The sequence below is a fragment of the Sorex araneus genome, chromosome 6 (assembly GCF_027595985.1).
Source record: "Sorex araneus isolate mSorAra2 chromosome 6, mSorAra2.pri, whole genome shotgun sequence".
NCBI classification, from domain to species: Eukaryota; Metazoa; Chordata; class Mammalia; order Eulipotyphla; family Soricidae; genus Sorex; species Sorex araneus.
Window position 1 is genome coordinate 31,779,734 of NC_073307.1, and position 23,417 is coordinate 31,803,150.

The 23,417-nt window shown below is 38.0% G+C and overlaps 1 protein-coding gene across 3 annotated transcripts in view; it reads right to left on the reverse strand.

The window, feature by feature from the left end:
* Window positions 1–23,417, reverse strand: part of SLC12A2 (solute carrier family 12 member 2) — a 90,128-nt gene that overhangs the window by 10,544 nt on the left and 56,167 nt on the right. For all 3 annotated transcript variants that reach the window (XM_012933049.2, XM_055142046.1, XM_055142048.1), the window contains exons 14-20: window positions 20,815–20,970; window positions 19,135–19,234; window positions 10,628–10,739; window positions 8,320–8,460; window positions 5,468–5,574; window positions 3,347–3,426; window positions 2,310–2,435 (exon numbers count right to left, since the gene is read on the reverse strand). In XM_012933049.2, the coding sequence (XP_012788503.2) occupies window positions 2,310–2,435; window positions 3,347–3,426; window positions 5,468–5,574; window positions 8,320–8,460; window positions 10,628–10,739; window positions 19,135–19,234; window positions 20,815–20,970 (822 nt within the window). The remainder of the gene's footprint in view (window positions 1–2,309; window positions 2,436–3,346; window positions 3,427–5,467; window positions 5,575–8,319; window positions 8,461–10,627; window positions 10,740–19,134; window positions 19,235–20,814; window positions 20,971–23,417) is intronic.

A 23,417-nucleotide genomic window follows, 5' to 3' on the forward strand; every position in this document is an offset into this window, starting at 1 on the left:
TTGTGAGACTTGTTGTTACTGTTTTTGGCATATTGAATACACCACGGGGAGCTTGCAAAGCTCTACTGTGCGGGTGGGAGCTTTTAGGACTCTCTGAGAGGGTCAGAGGAATTGAACCCGGGTTGGCCGCATGCAAGGCAAACGCCCTGCCCGATGTGCTATCACTTGTTGGTACTTGTAAAAATTAATCATCACTTGAAAACATTTAGGCATTTTTGTCAATCTTTTGGTTTACATAAAATGCCAGGATATACATGTGTAATATTCTCAAAGAGCATAAATTATTTCTTTTGGAGTACATAAATTATTATTTTAGGTTCACTTAAATTTGATTATATTTCTTTAGAATGACCAGTCTTCCTAACCTCATTTTCTCCTTAATGGAAACAATTATTTACTAAAGGCATAGGAAACTTCACACTCAGACAGGAAAGAGTATATATATTGGGCTCTTGGGTCAGACCCCCAGCATCCAGTATTACCTGTAATCCCCTTTCCCACCATGTGAACTTTTGCTAATTACTCAGCTCCTCACTTTTCTCATTGGTAAAGAGAGTGAACAATACCTACCTCTTAGGCTGCCAAAAGTGTGCACTTAGCTCAGAGTTTCACACAAAGGAAATATAACAAGGTGCTCTTTTTATCCCCCAGCACAATGTATGCCTCAATAATCAAGACAGACATACAACTATCTATGCCTGTAATGAACTTTACCAGATTGTTTCTAATTCTTAATTCTTTTTAAATTGCATGAACTTTTCTAAAGTCTCTACACTAATTTTGCAAACAAATGTTACATCTGAATTCTAATTTCATATGCTTGTTGTAAAACAAAAAACACTGAAGAATTATATTGCATGCTCTAGTCATAAACATTAATGGTCAAATAAAATAGGTATGGATCCATCTGATATCCATCCAAAAATATTTAAAAATATATAGTTGTGGAATTTTGTATTTCTTTAAAGAACTCAGAAAAATCATGAAATTTTAAAGCTTAAAATTTACTTAACGTAAAAGCATCTACTTTTTTGGAGTAGAAATGTGCTCACCAGTTTTCTACTGAAAAAAAAAATTACAAGACTGTACACACATGTGGATACTAATGTGTACACATCTACTAATGGTGGGAGGCACAGAGCAGATGCTCAATAAATATTACTTGTTCTGTTCCCCATTATTGTTTTCCAATTAATTACTAGTAGATTCTGTAAAGACACTACCTATCTTAGGCAAGAAAGGAATTTAAAAAAAATGAGGTAATGTATATGCCATGAAACCAAAAACAAATGCAGAAACAAAAAAATGTTATCAGATCAACTTAAACATGTTCTTAGATGAAACAAAGTATGTTTAATGCCAGCAAAGAACTGAAAGGAAAAATGGATCAACTAAACAATAAACTGCAACCCTCCAAGCAAACAAGATAAATACAGAAGCAAGAAATTAAGAAGTGATGCAAATGCTTCTAAATCTACAGGAGATCAATGTCATAGCAGTTAAGATTTGCCTAAGGTTATCAGTTTCAGAAAAAAAAGAATGGTAAAAATCACAGGAATTGGAATGATGATATGGTTTGATGATTTACAGTGCAGATTTTTTTTTTCCTTATTGCAAGTCAGCTGGAAATAGGACAGATGGAGATACTTGACTTAACAGAGATAGAGAGTGAGCGCAGGAGAAGTAAGATTTGTAAGTCATCCCCTTCCTTCTCATGAATGACAGATTTACAGGTGAAACAATGGATAGTGTCATTAGGTCTGTAAGTCATTGTAGCTTAAATCACAGGTGTCACAGGTGTATGTGCAACTATGACCGAACAGTTTTGGGAGCCAAATACAAAGAGCTTACTTCTTCAGAGAGACTAAACAGAGGAATAAAATTGTACTGGACTGTCAACTATGCTGATTTACCTAAAGAACTCCACACACAGTTAACATGGGATGATGAAGCGCATATATATGGTATTTAAATTTATTAAAACCTCATTCCTTTATGTTATGCTATAGACAACTATTCTCAAATATCATGTTTCTTTCCAAGCTCAGATTTAATCTATGCTTTAAATTAAATGTTTCATCTAATGCCAAGTATAAATAAACATGTAAACACCTTATACAGTTGACACGGGTTTTGTTCTACAAACTAGTATAACTAAGTAAAGTATATTTAAAATAGTAATTGTTCTGTAGTTAAATTTTTCTTGAAAGACATACATTTTACCTGAACAACTCAAAACAGTACATTTGAGAATAAGTTAACTTATAAGACAGAACACTAATACAATTTCATATTTGAATAAAAATTACCTTTATGCGGAACAGCTTTTTCACCAGATGGTTTGGAAGTATCTAAATCTGATTTTTTACTATACTCCATGCTTACTACCACATCTTTGACACCAGGAGATTTTTCTTGTGATGATAGTAATTCTTCTGCAGATATAAAAATATTCATGTATTATGTAATCTTATCTTTACCTGAATCTTAACCATTAAGGTATCATGGTTTAATATAAATTAAATGACAGTTTTAAGTAAACTTTGTTATGAAATAGTAAATTTATTATAAATTATCTAAACAAGCAAGCTAATAGATTTTTCTGGACAGATTATCATAACTATTTAAGTCATAACTAAAAGCTTCTAAATTAGGTACTACAAAATCAATAATGAAAAGAGACTTTGGAACCCAAGTCTGTTAAACAACAACAACAACAAAAATATATAAAACATGAAAACCAACTCTCTTTCAGCCATGGTAAATGTTTACTATGTAAGATGTTAAACAGTACTGGAAATGTGTGATCTCGTCTACAGAGCTGAAACCAGGAGAAGCTGGAGAGGTAGTATAACATATAGGGCGCTTGCCTTGTACTCAGCCAAACAGGGTTTGATCCCTGTGCACTGCTAGGTGTGACCCAAAAAGCAAAAAACAAAGAATAAAAACAGGAGACATCATTCCTTCTTTAAACATCAAGTCCAAGGACCATTTCTGAAAAATAAAGTTCTTTCTTAATTTTCTATCTTTTGGGAAGAGTCTGTAAACACTTAGCTTTCACCATAAAAACATTCATCTGGAGGCCAAAGCAACAGTACAGTGGGTAGAACACATGCCTTGTATGCAGCCGACCTGGGTCTGATTCCTGGCACTACGTGCAGTCCTCCAACCCACCAGAAGTGATCTCTGAGCAGAGCCAGTAGTAAACCAAACAATAGATCACTAACCCTAATCCAGACTGGTACAAATATGAAACACAAACTTTGGTAGCGCCAGTTAGATCTGATCATCATGACACAGATTTGCAAAGGTTAGCTATCACTTTTGACAAAAATTAAAAACTTACCTTGTCCTTGAAGATGAGATATATCCAATCCCTCTTTTAGACGGATAACTACTACTCCATACTGCATATCAAAAGCATCACTTAAAAATAAAAAAAAAAGGTCAGAAAAATCAAACTTTTTTCTGTGCTCTCCTCTACAAAATGAAGTCAATATTAGATCTCTAAAATTACTTTTGGCCTTAAAAATGCTAACTTTTCTTTAATGTTCTTAAAATTTATAATAAGATTAAATGTTAATTTCAAATCCTACACAACTTCTTTCACTTTTCTATCTTTTGGGAAGAGATAATATAGAAATTAGTTAGGAGTAGGATCTTTTTTTTTCTTTTTTTTTTTGGGGGGGTCACACCCGGCAATGCACAGACAGGGGTCACTCCTGGCTCATACACTCAGGAATTACCCCTGGTGGTGCTCAGGGGACCATATGGGATGCTGGGAATCAAATCCGGGTCGGCCGCGTGCAAGGCAAATGCCCTACCTGCTGTGCTATCACTCCAGCCCCAGGAGTAGGATCTTTACAGTGTTTTCTATCTAAAGTAGCTATCATAGCTGTACTGCTATCCTATTAAAGCTAACAAGTTGTATATTAAATTACAGCAATTCCACCATATTTCATTTAGACTTATACCCTTAAACTCAAGAAGTACAAAAAAATCTATCTACTGAGAATGAGAGTCAATGGTACTTTTTTTTTTCCTTCTTGGGACACACCCGACGTTGCACAGGGTTATTCCTGGCTCATGCACTCAGGTATTACTCCTGGCGGTGCTCAGGGGAACATATGGGATGCTGGGAATGGAAACCAGGTCAGCCTCGTGCAAGGCAAGCGCCCTCCCCGCTGTGCTATTGCTCCAGCCCCCCCTCTTTTTTTTTTAAATGTGTGATAGTGACAGAGATTGAACCTGGGGCCCTACACATGTGAAAATAGTTGTTCTACCACTGAGTCATATCAGTAGCAGATGGTAGAGTAGTAAGTGATCTTTCTGGAAGAAAGTAGTCCAAAGATTTTTGTAAGCGTTTGCAAATGTGTCTATGTATCCTTTCAATTTTTTAAAAACACAAGAGGGAACACTGTATACACAAATGCAAAAATCACAAAGATGATTTAAAAACAGATGAATTCTGAAAACATTTTTAAGACCATAAATCATGTTGGCCCAAGTGTTTCTGGAATTTAAAATGATAAACCTGCTGACTTTAATTGCTCCTGAAGAGGGAAACAGGTTAAAATTTACCTTTGTTTCTGATTATAGTATAATCAAAGCACTCATAGAATGCTATCTTATCATTAAATTTAAGACTAGAAATGCATTTATAAATTTTACAAAATTATAAAAATTATTGCTTAAATTAATAAATTAAAGCACATGTTCACGGTATAGTAAGTCATTATTAAGGGTCTTTTGCCGTGTCCTGAAATGTAGAGAGATCACTTTGGCCAATTCATAGTACTGAATTAGCTTAAGAAACTCAAAGAAATTAACTGTCAAGGGGTCTGAAGTGATAGCACAGCAGGTAGGGCTTTTGCCTTGCATGCAGCCAACCATGGTTGATTCCCAGCATCCCATATGGTCCCCTGAGCATGGCCAGGTGTAATTCCTGAGTGCGGAGCCAGGAGTAACCCCTGAGCATCGCTGGGTGGACCCAAAAAGCAGAAAATGAATAAATAAATAATTACGGCATTATGATTTACCAAGTTTTCAGAGTTAGAGTTTCAGGGCCATATGAGGTGGCAGGAGGTGCTTGGGGTAACATGTGGTGCTGGAAAATCAACCACAGAATAACACCCCATGCAAAGCATATGCTCCAGGTCTTTAAACTATCTCCCCCCTTCACCTTTCTTTTGGTTTAATTGTTAAGGGACACACTCTTAGAGGGACACAATTCTCTGAGGATCTTTTACTTCAACTCCTTCCTTTCAATGCTCCCATTATAAGCAAATACAATAATAAAATATTTGTGGAAAAGGAAAATGGAAAAAAAAACAACCCACACTAGAAACACTAAAAAACCAGGTAATCCTTGTGATTTTGTTCAATCTTGTGATAAAGTCAAAACTAGCACAGATGTTCAAACTGAACGTTTTGGAGCCAAGAATAGTTAAGAGACTTAAATACTTACTGAAACATGTTTATATACATATCTACATCCCTCATATCTGCTTGCATCCAATCTTTCTTAAATCCAAGGACAAGTGTGTTTGGTTTCATACGCCCAAGGCCAGCAGCCTAAAATAAAGAAAAAACACAACTTTTAATATGCAATATACAACAGTCTCCTGAAACATTTTAAAATCACGTACCTTTATCAGCAAATATATTGAGCATCCAATACAAGCACATTTATAAATTACATGTACAATGTTAAAATTAAAAATTAGAAAAGAAAAATTCAGCGCTTGAAAAGGCATAAATGAAGACTTCCATACTTCTAAATTATCAAAATGTTCATATTTTTAGTAAATGATAGAATATAATCATTTATAAAGATTGTTATGATATAGCAACATTCTGTTATATACTTTGATAAGTCATTAAACTTAAATTGAGGGCAAGAGAGATGCTATAAAGTTAAGGTGCAGGCGGCAAATCCTAGGACCCCTGGGACCACATGGTTCCAAGTAAGCAACCATGAGGGTGCTCAAGCACCACTGCAGTGGCTAGGGTACTCGTGGCATTTTAGGGCATGAACAGCAAAGCATCCTCAGGCCTTTGAACTCAAACTCTGGTCCATTTGGCTGAGAGTAACAGGAGGTCTAAGTAAACAAGTAAGTAAAACTTAAAATCAAAAGTCCAAAAGAAGATCTGCTAGTTTCAGTTCTAAATGACAACAAGGTTTTCATTCTTCGCGTCAATCAACACTATCTATTGAAACTGGAATAATTCTTTCTCAACTTCTCATCAGTATTTCCTGCAATGAGAATTTCAATATGCCTAAAAATATTTCTCCAAATCCAAGAATCTCTTAAATCTCTTATGATTATGGTGAAAACTGGATTTAAAATTTTGCTATTTTAACCATTTTAAAATTTAAAATCAACCTATTTTCATTATTCCAAACAGAAATTCCTTAACCAGTAAGGAATAACTATCTACTCTGTCTTTTCTCCAGGTCCTGATAACAACTATCCTACGTCAGTCTCTTTAAGTTGCTTATTGCCCTAAGAATTTTCTGTAGGGGCCGGAGCGATAGCAGAGGGTAGGGCATTTGCTTTGCACATGGCCGACCCGGGTTCGATCCCCAGCATCCCATATGGTCCCCCAAGCACTGCCAGGAATAATTCCTGAGTGCAAAGTCAGGAGTAACCCTGAGCATCGCTGGTTGTGACCCCCCCCCAAAAAAAAGAATTTTCTGTAAAAGAAATCATATAGTATTGTTCTCTGTCTCTTGCTTGTTTCATTTGATAGGTTTTACCTGGTTCATTCATGTTATAACATATATCAAAACTCTACAGCTTTTTATGGCTAAATATTTTATCCTATGTATATGTACTTTATCTATTGACTAACAGATTGTCACATAAATTTGTCCATTGCACATATGCTGCACCGGACTATGGCATTCAAAGTCTGTTTGATTCCTTGATTTTAATCTGTACAGGTAGATTTAATCTCTACAGGTAGCCTTGGAGTAGAGTTACGCGTCATATGGGAAGCCTATATTTAGCTTTCTGATAACCCACCAAATTGTCTCCCACAGAGGCTATGTCATTTTACATTTCCATCAACAATGCACAAGTTCCCATTTCTTCACTTCCTTGGCAGCAACACGTATTTCCTGATCTTGTTTGTTTTAAGCGCATCCTAGTTATATGAAGTGGATTTCTATTGTGACTTTCATTTGCCACCCAAGGACACTGAGCATGTTCTCATGTACTTATTAGTTATCTTTATATATTTTTCCAGGCAGGGAGTGGGGGGGTGATTACAGTTGGAAGTGCTCTGAAATCACTTCTAGCTGTGCTTTAGGGGAATGTATACAATACAGGAATCAAAACTATGGCAAGACACTTGCAAGACAGGTGCCTTAAGCCCTGTATTATCTGATTCTGAACTTTTAATTTTCTTTGGAAAGGTTTAAATTTTTTTCATCTTTTCATAATGTGCCTTTGGTAGCTGTTCTAGATCTCTATATATTCTGAATATTAAACCTCATCAGGTTAAATAGCTTTCAAAAATATTTTAATTGTGTAGATTGTCTTTAACTTTCTTAATGTCCTCTGATACAGAGATGTTTTAAATTTTAATTAAGTCCAATTTACCAATAAAAATTATTATTATCACTCTTCATTATAAGAGTATTTTAAACCTAACACAATGCTGACAGATGTTAACAAGAAGCATCCAGGTGTGATCACTCCACATAAATGCAAATAGTGAATGATTATATACTATTCACTTTAAACTAAAAACATATCTCCACTACAACAAAAAGCTTATAGTCCCCTCCAAATCCATGTAACATTAATCCTGAAATCCTTTATTGAGTGTAATAAAAATATCTACTTAATAAAAATATCAGTTTCCATACAATTTGTATTTTTAAGAAAAATACAAGAATAGGGGCTGGAGCAATAGCACAGTGGGTAGAGCATTTGCCTTGCACGCGGCTGACCTGGGTTTGATTCCCAGCATCCTATATGGTCCCCTTAGCACCACCGGGGGGTAATTCCCGAGTGCTGAGCCAGGAGTAACCCCTGTGCATCGCCGGGTGTGAGCCAAAAAGAAAAGAAAAATGAAAAATACAAGTATAGAATTGAAATAATGGGAGTATCTTAAAAATGAAACAATTTACAAATGGGTTCATTTTTCTTCAAATGGTACATTAATTTCATAATTACCTCTGTGACTATACAAATCTTAGAAGTCCAATCTAATAAAAGCATTTTAAGATTTATGTTAAGACAACAAACAAAATGAAAAAATAATAAAGCTAACACAAAATATTGTCACTGAAAGGCATTAAAAATTTACCTGCATCAAATACTGTGCACCTTCTCGCAAGTCATCTGCATGTACAGGGGCATAAAAACCTTTCATTTTGTTCTTGATAAGCCATCGCTGATATCGGGCTTGATCAACAGACATCTCTTTCATGGCTTGTCTTCGAGGGCCCTTTAGAGTAAGATAACATCTTAAATTGAAAGGCCATCTATTCCACACTCAGAAAAATCAGTCTGGGTTAGAGAGACAGTATGGAGGGTAAGGCACTTGACCTGCACTGGAACGGCTGAACTGCCTAGCCCCTCTGGCTCCGCCAGGGGTCACTTTTGAGCACAGAACCAGGAGTAGTCTCTGATCCTCCCAGGATGTGGCCCAACCTCCTACCCAAATAAAATAAAATGCCTAACCACTGTGAGAAGATACTTAATACTTTATTTTTCAGGTTACAGAATTCTATCCAATACTTCAGCTTATAAAAAAGGTTTGATGGAATAGCTGTGGCACAGGAGGTAATAGGAGAAGTGAATTAGAGGAAACACAGACTAATAATTTTATTTCTAATCTCTAATATTGAGAGAAACCAGAAATTAGTGAAAATGGAAACTAGATTACAGAAACTAAAAAATTTCCCAGATTCACTTTTGTTTTAATATCACTGAAAATCAAAGTAGCTATATAATTTAAATGCTTTTCTTCCTCTCTATTTCTGGTAAAACAATGAAATGAAAAATACTTTAAATTTTCAATTCTATTTGGTCTTTTCAAGCAAACATAAAGTCTATTATAAACCAAACTCCAAACCAAACCAAACTGAAGAACATACAAACAAAATATTAATAGGGAAAAATACTATTATCTTTTATAGTGGATAACTGCCCTTTTATAATTTCTTGTGCTCAAGCACGCCCCTGATTTAAACTGATGTGCCCAGAGACAAACTAGAAAACTTGGCAGGTTTGTACTGGATTGTTGTTTTGATGTACCCTTTTACCAACCTACACATGCCCACATATAGTGTCACTTTGCTACATACTAAGGACAAGAGCAACTCAGACAGGGGCTAGGACATGAGACATGAAACATTTTTAATACAAAACTATATTAACACAGAGAAGGGATGTCCAGCATTTATGTTTCCCAGTCAAAATGTCAAGAAGAGAATCCTACTTCAGAATGATAGTTTGCTCTCTGCCAGCTATGGCGGCTGCACCTCAGTGACTGGGGGGGATGGGAGGCCGGACACTGAGCCCAGGACCTCACACACACAAAGCATTTGCTCTACACCTCTTGTACTACATACTCAGCCATGATTCAACAGGATTTGTAAGAAATTATTTGTGGTGTGGTTAAAATAAAAATCAATGGGTCAATTAAAAACATTTTGGGAAGATTAGTAACTACTTTGTTTTATATACTAGACACCATTGGTATTTTAAGTACCACATAATTACCATTGGTCTATCCCCTCCAACCTACACTTTTTCCTATAGTCAACATGCTCAGTTTTCTCAAGAAGACACTAAGAAAAAAACAGGAAATTTAATTCAGTTCTCTTAGTTATTAAGCTATTTTTAGATAAACCAACTGATAAGTATTATTATATGCTAAATTAATTAAACTCATGACATGGACTGGATACTTTAACAGTGGTAAGGTTTGGTCCATAGAGCATCACCACTGAGGGCAGCCCTAGAGGGCCTGAGCACCACCCTAGTGGCCCTCATAATCTCTGGCATTGTAGGAGGGCCCAGAAGCATGGCCTCCTCGAACCTTTGCATTGAACCTCTAGCCCTACTGGCACACGGTGAGGGTACTTGAGCCTCCTGAGCACTGCCCCCAAATAAATTCAAAAATCTTTCCTAAAACGATTTGTGACAATTTCTGACAATCTGTGTATTGAAAAGCTAGTATATGGGCTAAGGCACTTACTTTGCATGTGGTTATGGTCCCCCTAGCACCAGGTATGACCCCCTAGTGCCTGTACTGAAATGCCCCTTTCACAAAAAACACAAAGTTAAAATATCACAAAGATATTTTAAGACAGTAACTTCCTTCAAATGAAACAACAGACTGATATTTTGTCAAATAATTTGAGACCTAAAAAGTTCCACAAATTAAAAATTTAAAACAGAAACAAAACCTTTTTGGCATAGGAGCTGGAGATAGTCCAGCAGGTAAGGTGCTGACCTTATAGCAGGTTTTGATCTCCAAGTGCAGAGTCAGGACTAAGCCCCCAGCACAGACAGATGTGCCCCAACAACCCCCGCACCCCCCACTCCAGTTAAAAACCAAAACCACGCAAACCTTTTTTAGTATACAAAAAATGCTTAACACTTACCATATGTATATGACCACAGATCATCAAGCCAACATTTTTTGTGAAATCATGAACAAGATGAAGTAAAGCTGGGCGTGAGTTTGGAGAACCAGTCATAACAATACATTGTGGCCTAAATTACAACAAAAAAGAAAAAAAATAGTTTATGTTTTGGTAACAAGGCCACAATATTAAGTTATTGTTCTAAGAATAAATTCTACCAGAAAACTTATTTGATGGTGTTGGGAACCTAATCCAGTTCATCACATGGGGATGGCTGGTTCGGGCGCAGACACATGAGACAAGGTGAATCACAACCCTGCAGTTTGGGGACTATCCCCAAAGTGCCAGGAATTGAATACAGGTTACCAGAAAGCAGAGCCTACACTACAGCCCTTCAAACATCAGATGGCTTTTAAACAGTTTCCTGGAATGTAGGAAACACAGAAACAAAACCTGGTAACAACAAACAAACTGGCCCTCTAATACAATAAGTACTGTTACACATATCAAGACTCTCATTCAAGAGAAAAAAAAAAATGACCATGCTCGTTAACAAAGTCATGGATTTTAACCTTCAAAAGGTAATAACTTAATTTTAATGACTACTGTCAAATGACTAAAACCATCTATGGTGAAAGGAAGGTTTTGATTTGAACTAAAGGTTTTAATTCTAACTAGTTATGGGAAAAATAAAAATTTAATTCAATTGCCTTTGCTAAACAAAGAGTAGGACTTTCATATATTCTTAATACTCTATTTCCTCCAATTGAAAATAAAAAGCAATTGTTTTATAAGTTTTATTTATGGTTGTTTGAGGGCCACACCCTGCAGTGTGAGCAGTGTTACTCCTGACTTTGCACTCAGGGATCACTCCTGGCAGGACTCAGGTGACCATATGGGGTGCCAAGGACTGATTCCGGGTCAGCCATGTGCAAGGCAAGTGCTCAAACTGTTTACTATTGCTCTGGCCCTAGGTTTTCTTTTCCTTAAAAAAATTATATATATGTACACATATATATATATTCAGGTTTCAGTGATGATACAGCTTAGCACACCTACTTTGCATGTATAGGCCCTGAATTTTGGTCCCAGTACTGCAAAAGGCAAAAGATAAACCAGGTTGAAATTTTGGAAGTTCAAACAAGATAGCAAAAAGTCTCTAAAATCACAATTCATAAAATTTTAAAAAATTAAATTTTTGAACTTAAAAACTCTTAGGACAGTTCTTCATTATTATAATTAGAAAATAGCATGAAACCCTAAAACTAAAAAAAAAAAAAAACCAACTTATTCAGGATTTTATAGCAAGCTAGTTTAAAAGCCAACTCTGAAAGAATTGCTGAGAACAACCTTATATCACATTCTGTACCACGAAGAGCTAAACAGTCCCCGTGCTATTTAATCTCTTCTAAATCTTAGTAGGTGACATGGTCAGAAAGTACATTTCTAAGCTCTCTTAACATCTAAAAGAATCCTACATCTGAATTACATTTCACCACAAGTGTAGGATGACATTACTTTGTCTTCTCCCCACTTGCCACAAGGAGCTTGTCTGTTTTTCCCTAGAGTTTAGGCTTACCCCAGTCACACCCATCAAGGTGTTCACTCCCATCCCTTTGTTTAGCTGTAATCACTTCTCTAAACTCTCTTCCTCAAAACAGTTAATCAGCTTTCCCCTAATCTAACTCCGCTAATTTGTAAGGTCAGACTTCCTAGGACACTGAACTTGTAAGTTAATATTGCCTCTCTTCTCTCCTTATGCCTTTTGAATAATTTACTTTAAAGCAATGTCCTTTTTGTATAGACACAAGAAGACAATATAATGCTTTTTGTAACTTGGGACTTAATTGGTTTCGAATATTATTCATTCCCGGGCATCTGCTTTCTCCACTTAAGCCTCAGCTGCCCTCAGTTCTAGCACCCCAAAAGCAGGGTCGAGACGAGGGATGGGACGGATCCAGGGCAAGCGATGAGTTATGTGCTACCCTGGTATTGAGATGGGCCTGGCCAAAGTGCCTAATTCTTAACTGTAAGTTTAGAGCTTGATCATGGGCGAATGCTATCATGATCCAATCTGGCCTGAGCACTGTACTCTGAGATCGAGATGGCCCCAGGAGAGTAATGTTATGAATGCGTATATGTTTGCTGGATGAGAAGAGAAACACACTCATGGGACTATGCCCTTGGGTGGATCCTCCAGCTGAAAGAGTATCAGTCCTAGGAGAAGCATCCCCTAAGGGAAAGGAACCTTATCCCTATTGTTGTCACCACACCTATGTGTAGCCCAGACCCCCTCATGCTGGGGGATTTAACTAGGCTGTAAGAGTAGGTTGGGGGGCCAGATCCAGAGATCCAGAGAGAGATGAGAGCCGGAAGAGAAGCAGAGAGAGAGAATGAAATAAACTGATCGAGCAACCAGTTTGGCCTTCTTCCTTCCGTCGCCTGCCCTTGACCAACAGTCACACCTAGCGGTTCCAGAGCACCGAACATGGGTGGTGAACAGAGCAGCTCAGAGAGCCATAGGCTTGCTTTAATTTTTTACACACAAGGCCTTTCTAGTTCCAGGCCATATCACTTAAAAAGGCAGTGAGAGGAGCCAGATGATAGGATAGAGGTTACTGTGTTTGCCTTGCAATGCAACTTATCTGGGTTCGGTCCCTGTCATCCTATATGGTTCCAGAATCCAGACAGGAGTGATCTCAGATACTGGTGTGAAGGGGTTGAGGTCAGGAAAATTATACAAATGGAATTTGATCATGGCTTAGTTGAGTGTCATGAATAATTCTGTAAATTACAGTACCTCAAAAAATTGGGGGGGGTGCTGGGATGGGAGCAGGGACAGGGCTTCTTTTTCTCAATGTCAGCCCCCCTTCATCAGAGAAATGCAACATGGAAGGCTGCTGCCAGGAAAACCTCAGACTCATAATGTAATTGGTTTTCAGTTAACTTCTGGTGGAAGTGCACTTAAAAAACTTTCACTTTTCCAACTTTTTTTTTTATACACCCCTCTCCTACCCACGACCCCACATGGGTTTGCAACATAAAAGAACAGCTAGACCAGTGTTTCTCAAAGTGGCTGATACTGCCCCGCTCAGGGTCACTGGAAAGATTCAGGGATACAGTAGGCCAAATGTTTAAATTTCAGAATCACAACATAGATTCATGTGTCAATCACTCACATCAGACACACACAAAAACAAAAATTAAAAGTGGTTTACCAAGTGCAACAAATCTATCTCCTCTCCATAAAATATTCAACTTTCTAATACAATGCCAACTCCTATCTTGTTGAAGTTACTGTATTTTTTTAAGCCTATAAATTAAGGTAGTGATTGAAGTGCACACAAATGAATTTCACTTGTTGATAATAGTTGGTGTCTTTACTATATAATATATGCACCCACCCACAAAGGTAAAGAGCACAAAACATATTAGAATAAGCTTTTGAGTAATTACATGATAAGATGAACATATGACATGAACATATAAACATATAACTCCTAAAAAAATTTCAACAATAGGGACTGGAGTGATAGCACAGCGGGTAGGGCGTTTGCCTTGCACGCGGCCGACCCAGGTTCGATTCCCAGCATCCCATATGGTCCCCTGAGCACCGCCAGGGGTAATTCCTGAGTGCAGAGCCAGGAGTGACCCTTGTGCATCGCCAGGTGTGACCCAAAAAGAAAAAAAAAAAAAAAAAAATTTCAACAATATATTAGATTACTTAAAATCATAGAACCACAAGTTTAAAGAACAGGAGAAAAGCAGATGAAAGAATAACAAGAGGTTAGACAAATGCTAAATGAGCTTAAGAGAAAGCTGTAAACTGATTGTACACCTAAAAAAAGAGACAACCAGGGACTAGAGAGATAGTACAGCGGGTAGGGCGTTTGCCTTGCATGCGACTGACCCAAGTTCAATTACCAGCGTCCAATATGATCCCCTGAGCACTGCCAGGAGTAATTCCTGCGTGCAGAGCCAGGAGGAACCTCTGTGCAATGCCAAGTGTGACCCCCCCAAAAAAAAGACAACCTACCAAAATCCCCAAGTTAATGCCAAGATACTTCTGGAATTGGTAGTAAAAAGAAATGGGGAAATAGGGAGACTTTAGTCAATTTTAAAGTTTGCAAAAACAGCGACCAAATAATTGCATTTCCTTTCCATATATTGGGCAACTGTTCAGTCGATTAATAAGAGGGCATCTCTGGTCTAGAGACACCAGCAATAGCTCAGTGCGGGCATGCTTCAAATAGGGCTGCAGAATATTTACATCTGAATTCTGAAAGCCCCAAAGGATATTTCTCCTTGTTCTCTTCCTCTCTTCCTGTCCCTCAGGTCTCTCCTAGTCAAGACTTTACTAATAAGCAAAAGATCATAAGGTTTTTTTCTGGGAAGTCTAATCAGATGAAAATGAAAATCCTTAAGATGACTTAAATTCTTCAAAGAAACCAGCAAAGCCACATTAATCTACAATAGAGCTTCAACTGACAACCCCACCCACCAATGCAGAGCTTCCCTTGCCAAGGACCACAGATATTTAGAGGCTAAACGTACAAATCCAAATTGAAGAAATAGGAAATGATGAGAAAGACGTGTTTAAAAAAAGAAACTACAAAGTGAAGAAAACAGAATGTTTTGGCAAGTTTTGTAAAGACAGAGATTTTTAAAAACTGACGAAAAAAAAGCAAAGTTGAACTGACTTCAGAGACAACAAAAAAGTCAGACGATAAAATAGAAGGCCATCAATCATGATGTCCTCCACAATTTATCTGAATTACTACTCCATAATTACTTCTGAATGATCTGAATTATGCTTTGAAAGTCATAAGGGGGACCACAGGAAGGGTGCTTGTCTTGAACACAGCTCACTTGGGTTTGGTCCCCTGACCCTGACAGGAACGATCCCTGAGCAAAGCCAGGTGCGCCCCCCCCCTTCAAAAAACGAACAACAACAAAAGTCATGAGACTAAAATCACAATTGTATTCTGTATCCAATAAAATAGGATCTAGTAAATATAATGGCATAAAAATACATTGGAGGGGGCCAAAGTGATAGTATAGTGGGTAAGGCAATTTGCCTTGCACACAGCCAATCTGGGTTCTTTTATCCTTGGCATCCATATGGTCTCCTGAGCACTGCCAGGAGTAATACCTGAGTGCAAAGCCAGGAGTAACCCCTCAGCATTGCCAGATGTGATCGAGGTGTAGCCTGGTTGTGACTCAAAAAAGTCTTTATGTACATGCATATGGTGGGTGCAGGGCAAAAAAAAGAAAAGAAAATCAACAGATAATAAATGAAAAGCTGAAAAGGGCTGCAAATGTGGCTCAGTGGTAAAACACATTCCTTGCATGTGTAAGGTCCTGGGTTAAATCTGGGATACGCCTCACTCCCCCCAAAAGATAGTACTGCAAGATAAGCAACAAGAGTATCCTTTGAGGAGGAAAAGTAAATATAAACAAATTAGTGAGTTTAAAGTGTTGCCAAGTAAGAGAAATAGGGTTTTGGGGGTGAGGGTACTTTTATGGAAACTGCATCAGATCTATACCCTACTGTGGCAACATTGCCATTTGACAATGGCGATACTCCCAATGCGTGAAGAGGGCATAGATTTCCATTTCCTCGGGTCCCTTATTTCTTTGTAGTGTTTTATAGTTTTCTTTGTATAGGCCTTTACCTCTCTGTGAATAAGCCTGGTTCTAAAATCTCTCATCTATTTCATTTTTTGCATATGGGGGGGGGGAAAAAGCCATGAAATTCTGCATCTTGATTTTGCAAGGACTTCCAGCACTATTCAATAGTAGTGTGAGAGAGGGCCATCTTGTCTTAAGCCTGATCTTAAAGGGAACGTTTTCTGTTTTTCACCAACGAATACAATGTTTTGTGTAAGCTTGTGGTAAGTGGCTTTAACTATGTTAAGGAAAATTCCTTCAACTCCCATTTATTGAGTTTTTATCGTGAATGCATGCTGGATTCTATCAAATCCTTTCTCTGCATCTACTGCTATAAGCATGCGATTTTTAAAGTTTTACAGTTTTCATTTATTGATATGGTGTATTACATTGATTGACTTGTATGTGTTAAAACATTCCTGCAGGATGAATCTTACTTGTTCATGGTGTATGATGTTTTTGATGTATTGTTAGATTTGATAGTATTTTGTTGAGGATCTTAGCACCTGTATTCATCAGGGATAAAGGCCACTGTATTCCCTTTTTTGTGGTATCTATTTACTTTTGGCTTCAGGGTACTGTTTGCCTCATAGAAACTTTTGGAGGATTCCTGTTTCTTAGACTTTCTGAAAGAGCCAAAACCTCCTCAAAGACTAGGTATAAGTGGTCAAAAGATATGTGAGCTCTCCACTGCTGCTCGAGCACAATCCCAGAGGCAACTGAACTACTTTGGACACGAGCAGCTCGCAGAAATGCCTCCAGACTGTGAGCTGAGCCACGGCCCCATGAGGCGTCAGCGAGAAAGGGTTTCTCTCTCCAGGCTTCTCCATCATATGAGCACCACAAAAGGGAAGTAAAAGCTTGCAGTGATGCAATTTCTGGCAAAATTTTCCCTGGACTTCATACAAAAATCCCAAACCTAGTATCTCTAAATTGTCAGCAATGTGAAATGGTTCCTTTTTAGCAGGTCTGACTGTGGGGGGAAACTCCAAACAATAATACTGAGTTTTCCGTTGAAATAATGAAGGTAATCAAAGTAGCAGCCATTTCTCTAGACTGTGAACCAAGCCATAGCCCCATGCCGGCCGAGGAGAGGGAATATCCTCCTTTCTCGGTTCTTTTCCCTTTTCAGGGAGAAATGTGGCGTGGTGTCCACCATATTATGAGGTCTATTAAGCAGGCACGAACTCAGTGGCGCGGTAAGAGGGAGGAAATAAAACTATGTACTTGGAACAGCGGGATGCTTGGGCAGTCTCAGGCCAATACCAGCGCATGCTCCGCTGAGATTCGACCCGGGTGGCCACACTTTTTTGCGGCTGCTTTGCTGCTGATCAACCAGAACCCGGAGGCCACCTAGACTACTTTTGGTCCCAGAAACTGCTTACAGCCATGTCTCTAGACTGTGAACTAAGCCATAGCCCCACGCCGCCCGAGGATGGGAAATATCCTTTTTTCTCGTCAGGCGGCGTGGTGTCGGCCATATTATAAGGACTATTTATTAAGCAGGCACGAACTTGGTGATGTGGGAAGGGGAAAAAAAAATTATATACTTGAAACAGCGGGACTTCATATCTCTCCATTCTCAGCAATGGAAAACTAATTATCAAATGCTTCCTTGGCAGTAGGGCTGTCTTTCCTCGGGGGAAACTCCAACAATAGTGAGTTTTGTGTTGAAATATGGAATGTAATCAAGGTAAAGAGAAAATGAAGTGAAATTTATCAATTACGCTTGCGGGGATGGGGGGTGGGGGGGCGGGGGTTAGGAGGTATGCTGGGGTTTTTGGTGGTGGAATATGGGCACTGGTGAAGGGACGGGTGTTTGAGTACTGTATAACTGAGACATAAGCCTGAGAACTTTGTAACTTTCCACATGGTAATTCAATAAAATAAATAAATTTTAAAAAAAAGATGTGAAAGTGTTCATCAAGGAAATGCAAATTAAGACAACAATGAGACATCATCTCACACCAGTGCTGGTGGGAATGCTAACTGGTACAGCCCTTGTGGAAAAGGATATGGACACTTCCCCAAAATCTAGGAATCAGGCTTCCAGGTGACTCAGCAATTCTACTACTTGGCATCTACCACAAGGGCCCAAAAACTCTCTTCAGAAAAGACATTTGCATTCCTATATTCATTGCTTACCACAGGAGAGGAAAGGGAGGAGAACAGGATGCCAGAGGGAATACTGGATCAACGGGGAAGGGAAGTTGCCACTCTGGTGGAGGGTGTTGTATGGGAATATGTCATACATGAAACCCCATCATAAAACACAGTACCATTAATGATGACTAAAATAAATTTTTACTTAAAAATGGTAATTTTCATTGTAAAATAATTGGCGTGGGTGGGGGGAGTGTTGATTTTGGGCCACTTCTTCCAGTGCTCTGCGCTCAGGGATCACTCCTGGGAGGGCTACCACATGGAGTGCCAGGGACTGAACGTGGGTCAGCTACAAGCAGGGAAGCACCTCACTTGCCATACTATCTCTTAAGCCCTTTCTGTACAATTTTACAACTAGGAAACCTCAACCTTGTTTATGAATAAAATACTTAAGGACAACCAGAACAAAACCAGTAACTTATGCTACTGAACTTTATATGCAGTACCAGTGATAATATACTGGGCATGGCACTTGCCTTGTGACCTAGCCAAGTTCAATCCCTGGCATTCCATTTGTCCCCTGCGTACCCCCAGGAGTGATCCTGAGTGAGCAGAGCCAGGAGGGACCCCTGGGCATCACTGGGTATGACCCTTCCCCCACACGCAACATACACAAAATACATGAAATAACTAGATAATGAAGAAAGAATAACACCCAGGACAGAATTTTTCTATGCTGCTCTGTCACTTACCTAAAATTTTTCACATGGTCCTCAACACCAGAAAGACGAATTGAATGCTGCAATGCACTCAGGTAAGTCAGGGCTTGTGTTGAGGATCCCCAGTTCACATCTGTGAGAGGACAGTATTCATAGGGCATTATACCAAGATTAAGAACCAATCTATAACCGATAAGGCACAAATTCATCAATAATGCTTTCATATTTAAAAATTCAACTGCTGGAAATAATTATTATACTCAGACCTTTCACTAGATTAGGTCAAAGCACAACTTTAAGGTAATGCTCATGTAAACCATAACTGCATTCAAAGAAAAAGTATAACTTAGAAGGGATTAAGAAAGAGGGCTGTGAATATACCTCTAATGAGTCACAAATAAAGAAAATATTTTAAAATCTTAAAAAAAATCATAGAGGTTGGAGAGGTAATACATGGATCAGGCAACTAGCTTGCATGTGGTCAGTTCCCATTCTAACCCTGGCACTACATTTTGTCCCCTAAACAAAGCCAGGAATAGCTCGAGTACAAATGGTGTGGCAAAAAAAAAAAAAAAACCACACACACACAAAAATGATTTTAAAAATTATAGTTTACATATGCAAAGGTCTAATGGGGAAAGAGGCAGAGAGCTACAAAGCACTATTTAAAATATTAATTATTTAAAATAGTTAATAGCTTATTTGTACTATCAATTTTACTCCTTTCTGAATAGCTTGGAGATCAATGATGATTTTATACTTATTTTTTAAAGACAAAATAGGTATATTAGAGAAATAACTGCTTCTCAAAACAATACCTTTGCTCATCACATTTCTAATGCTCATATCTGGATTGCACAATGCATGATCATTATTTAAGATGTATTTAAGATTATCATCTCTTCCTAATATATTCTCTTGGGCCAAAACATCTAAACCGTCCTCAATGACTCTTCTGTAGATAGGCTGCTATATCTTATGGGCCCATATATACTACAACAATCATAATATATCTTACATCATCTTTTTGAGACATCTATTACATTCTAGGTAATCTTTTCTTCCCAATTAAAATATATTTGTTCAATCTTTCCTGCTACACATAGGATGTGTAACATTCTGTTACTTCTGTGGCATGTGTTTACTTCAGTACATACTAAAGCGACAACAGGTAATATGAGGCCAGAAACTACATTTCTTCAAATCTTAATCCTTTCAGAGATAAATTTTGAAAGTACAGAGTGAAGGGCCAGGGAAATCGCTCAAAGAGTTGGGGCTCATGCCTGCGTGTGCTAGTGACTGCAGCTCAGTTCCCATATGCTGCATGTTCCCTTGAGCATGGCCCGGTTTGGCCTGTGTGACCCTTGGCACTGTTGCATCTCTGGGTCTGTGCGTGGCCCTCAGTGCCAAGCTGAATTGTGCAAGGAGGAGTCCTTCGAGCTTCCCAAGCACTCTTAAAAAAGAAAAATATAATGAGTGCAACAAAGTGTTGATTATATTAACATCTGGGTACAAATAGGCTTAGTTAAACTTAAATTATGGTAATAGGATTCCAAGGACTACACAGTATCATTAAAACTACATGCATTTCAAAATCAAGTATTTAACAGGGAAGTATTTTTCAAATACAACCAAAAAATGATGCTTAGATATGAGAAGTAACAAAGAACTAAGAGCTTTTGAGCTCGATATGTTAAATAGAAGATTACTAACCTGGTTTTTTATAGGTGACATAAATATACAGTCCCAAGACTATCACGTAAGTTAGCAGTGCAGCCCACCAATTAATGACGAACATCACTACACAACAAAGTACGGCTCCAAGAAGTGATATCCACATGTTGTAGTATTTGAATGCAGGACGCCAACCTAACAGTAACAAATGAGTGGTCAAGTAAAGTCACTCTGATCTGTCACCTGCTTCAGACAATGACACACAATGACTGCCCAAAATAACTCTGTTATTTTGTGTTATTTGTGTTACTTCTATGCTATGCAGAAAATTCAGCAAAGAAGTGCTATAAACACTAGAAATTAGATATTTTTAAAAAACAAAGTTTCCATTTTAAAAGTTTCCTAAATATTGTGGCTTTATTTTCTTGGCTTTAATGTAAGATATATCTGTATTTGAATGCACATTTTAATACAAAGTAACAATCCAAACAAAATGTTTTTCTTATTAATCATTAAAATACAACTACTTACTAGAAAAATTAAGAGTTCACTATAGAAAAAACTTTTCCCACACAGTAAAGCATTTATGAATTAACCTCACTCAAATAATCTTGTAGACAGAATTTTCATTCATAAGTAGCTTGATAGTCAAAATAATTAAAATATCTTTTTAAATTTAAAATATTTTTAAATTTAGAATATCTTTAAAAATAAAATATGTATGATGTAGGATAATATTGGGTTTGTCTTTTCAGCCTTACAGGAGGGAACTTAGGCTTATCGGGTTATACCCATCACAGTGCTCACTCCCATTCCTTTGTTTATCTGTAAACTCTTCTCTGTGCCTTCCTCCCCAAACAGTTAATCACCTTTTCTCTAAACAGATTGTTAGCTTGTAAGATCAGATTCTTCTAAGGACACCCAACTTGTAAGTTATGTCTTTTACATAGATTACCTAAAAGCAATGTCCATTCTGTATGGACACAGGAAGACAGTTAATATTTTGCTTTTGTAACTTGGGAGTTGATTAACCCCAAATAATATTTACTCCTGACCATCTGCTTTTCTCGACTCCATTGCCCTTAGCTCCTAGCACCCCAAAAGCAGGGTCCCAACAACAGATTGAATGGACCAAGGGCAAGCTCTAAGCTACCCTGGCATTGAAATGGGCCAGGCCAAAGCGCCACAATACTCAACTATAAAATTGAGAGCATGGTCATGGACAAATGCTGTCATGATCCAAAAGGAACAACGAGACTAGGATCCTCCTGGGGTTAAGACGACTAAACTGGCATGAGAACTGTGGTTTGGAATATATAGTGAGATGTCCTCAGGAAGAACCAAACTTTTGATATATCTCTTTCTGTGCTCATACAGAATGACATTGCTAGAAATATTAGAAGTCAATTTACTATAACTATTTAAGTGGATTATTAGAGGAAAAAAGAAAGTGACACCCTGGATGAAATCCCATGCTTAAGCGGATCTCCTAATAATCTGGAGTAATCTCCTTAGATGAGATTTTGTTAATCTCCAGGAGAAATGGTCTTCCCCTTCTTTGTTGATTTGTCAATGTTCAACCCCACCTTTGTATCACCACCCTATGTAATTGCTATATAAACTAAGACTGTAAGAGTGGGGAGAGTCAGAGTCAGGATCCAAGGAAGCAGCAGCAGAGAAAGGGTCAGAAAGTCGCCACAGCAAGAAGACTCAGAGGCAGAAAAACAAAGCCAGGGAGTCGTCAGAGTGAGAAGCAGTGAGAATGAGAATCTAGAGGTCACAGTAGGAGTCAGAATCCAGAAATCTGGGATCTAGGAATGAGGGACTAGGAAGGAGTGTGTGAGATGGAAGATTGAATAAACGGCAACTAATCAGCAACCAGCTTGGTCCTCGTTCTTCCTTTGCCTGCCCATCCCCAACAGCTGTCCAGATGGAATCCACACACAGCGATGGAGGCACCAAACTCGGGTAGCAAGAGAGCTGCCCAGAGGGCCCTAGAACAACACATCACCCTTCCTCAAGCATGTATAATTTTTACAGCATGCTTTATCTTGTCCTCCACAATGAGACTGTCATGCAAGAATCAAAATATAACAACAAAATAGAATATTACTTTTTAGTCAAGAAAATAAGAATTTCAGGATAAGAATCCTTGTTACCTTTTTATAGTCACACTTACATCACATCTAAATATTATATTTTTAAGTGAAAATTGAAGCTGACTTGTGTCTTAAGTTCTCTGTGATCTTTCCTATACTGAATGTTTTGATCTTTAAAGGGAAGTGATTATGTTCCTTCATTTATTTCACAGTTAGCATATTGTAGTTTGGATATCGTGCTTGCTTTAGTATTGGATATCAACATGCTTTAGTGTTGGCGCTCTAGTTTAGTTACATACATCCTTTTTTTCTGTTTTTATTTACCTGATTTTTATAACATTTTTAGAAACATTGATTTTATGTTATCCTAGACAGAAGTACTTGAATCATAAATTTATATATGTGCTTTTATTATGGATTTTTTGTTTTAAACTATGACAGTAGTTGGCTACTACTACTGTCAACTATGTCAACCAAATTTAAAACTGTCACTGTCAAGGAAACAGGCTGGCGGGTGGGAGGGACCCTGGGGACATTGGTAAA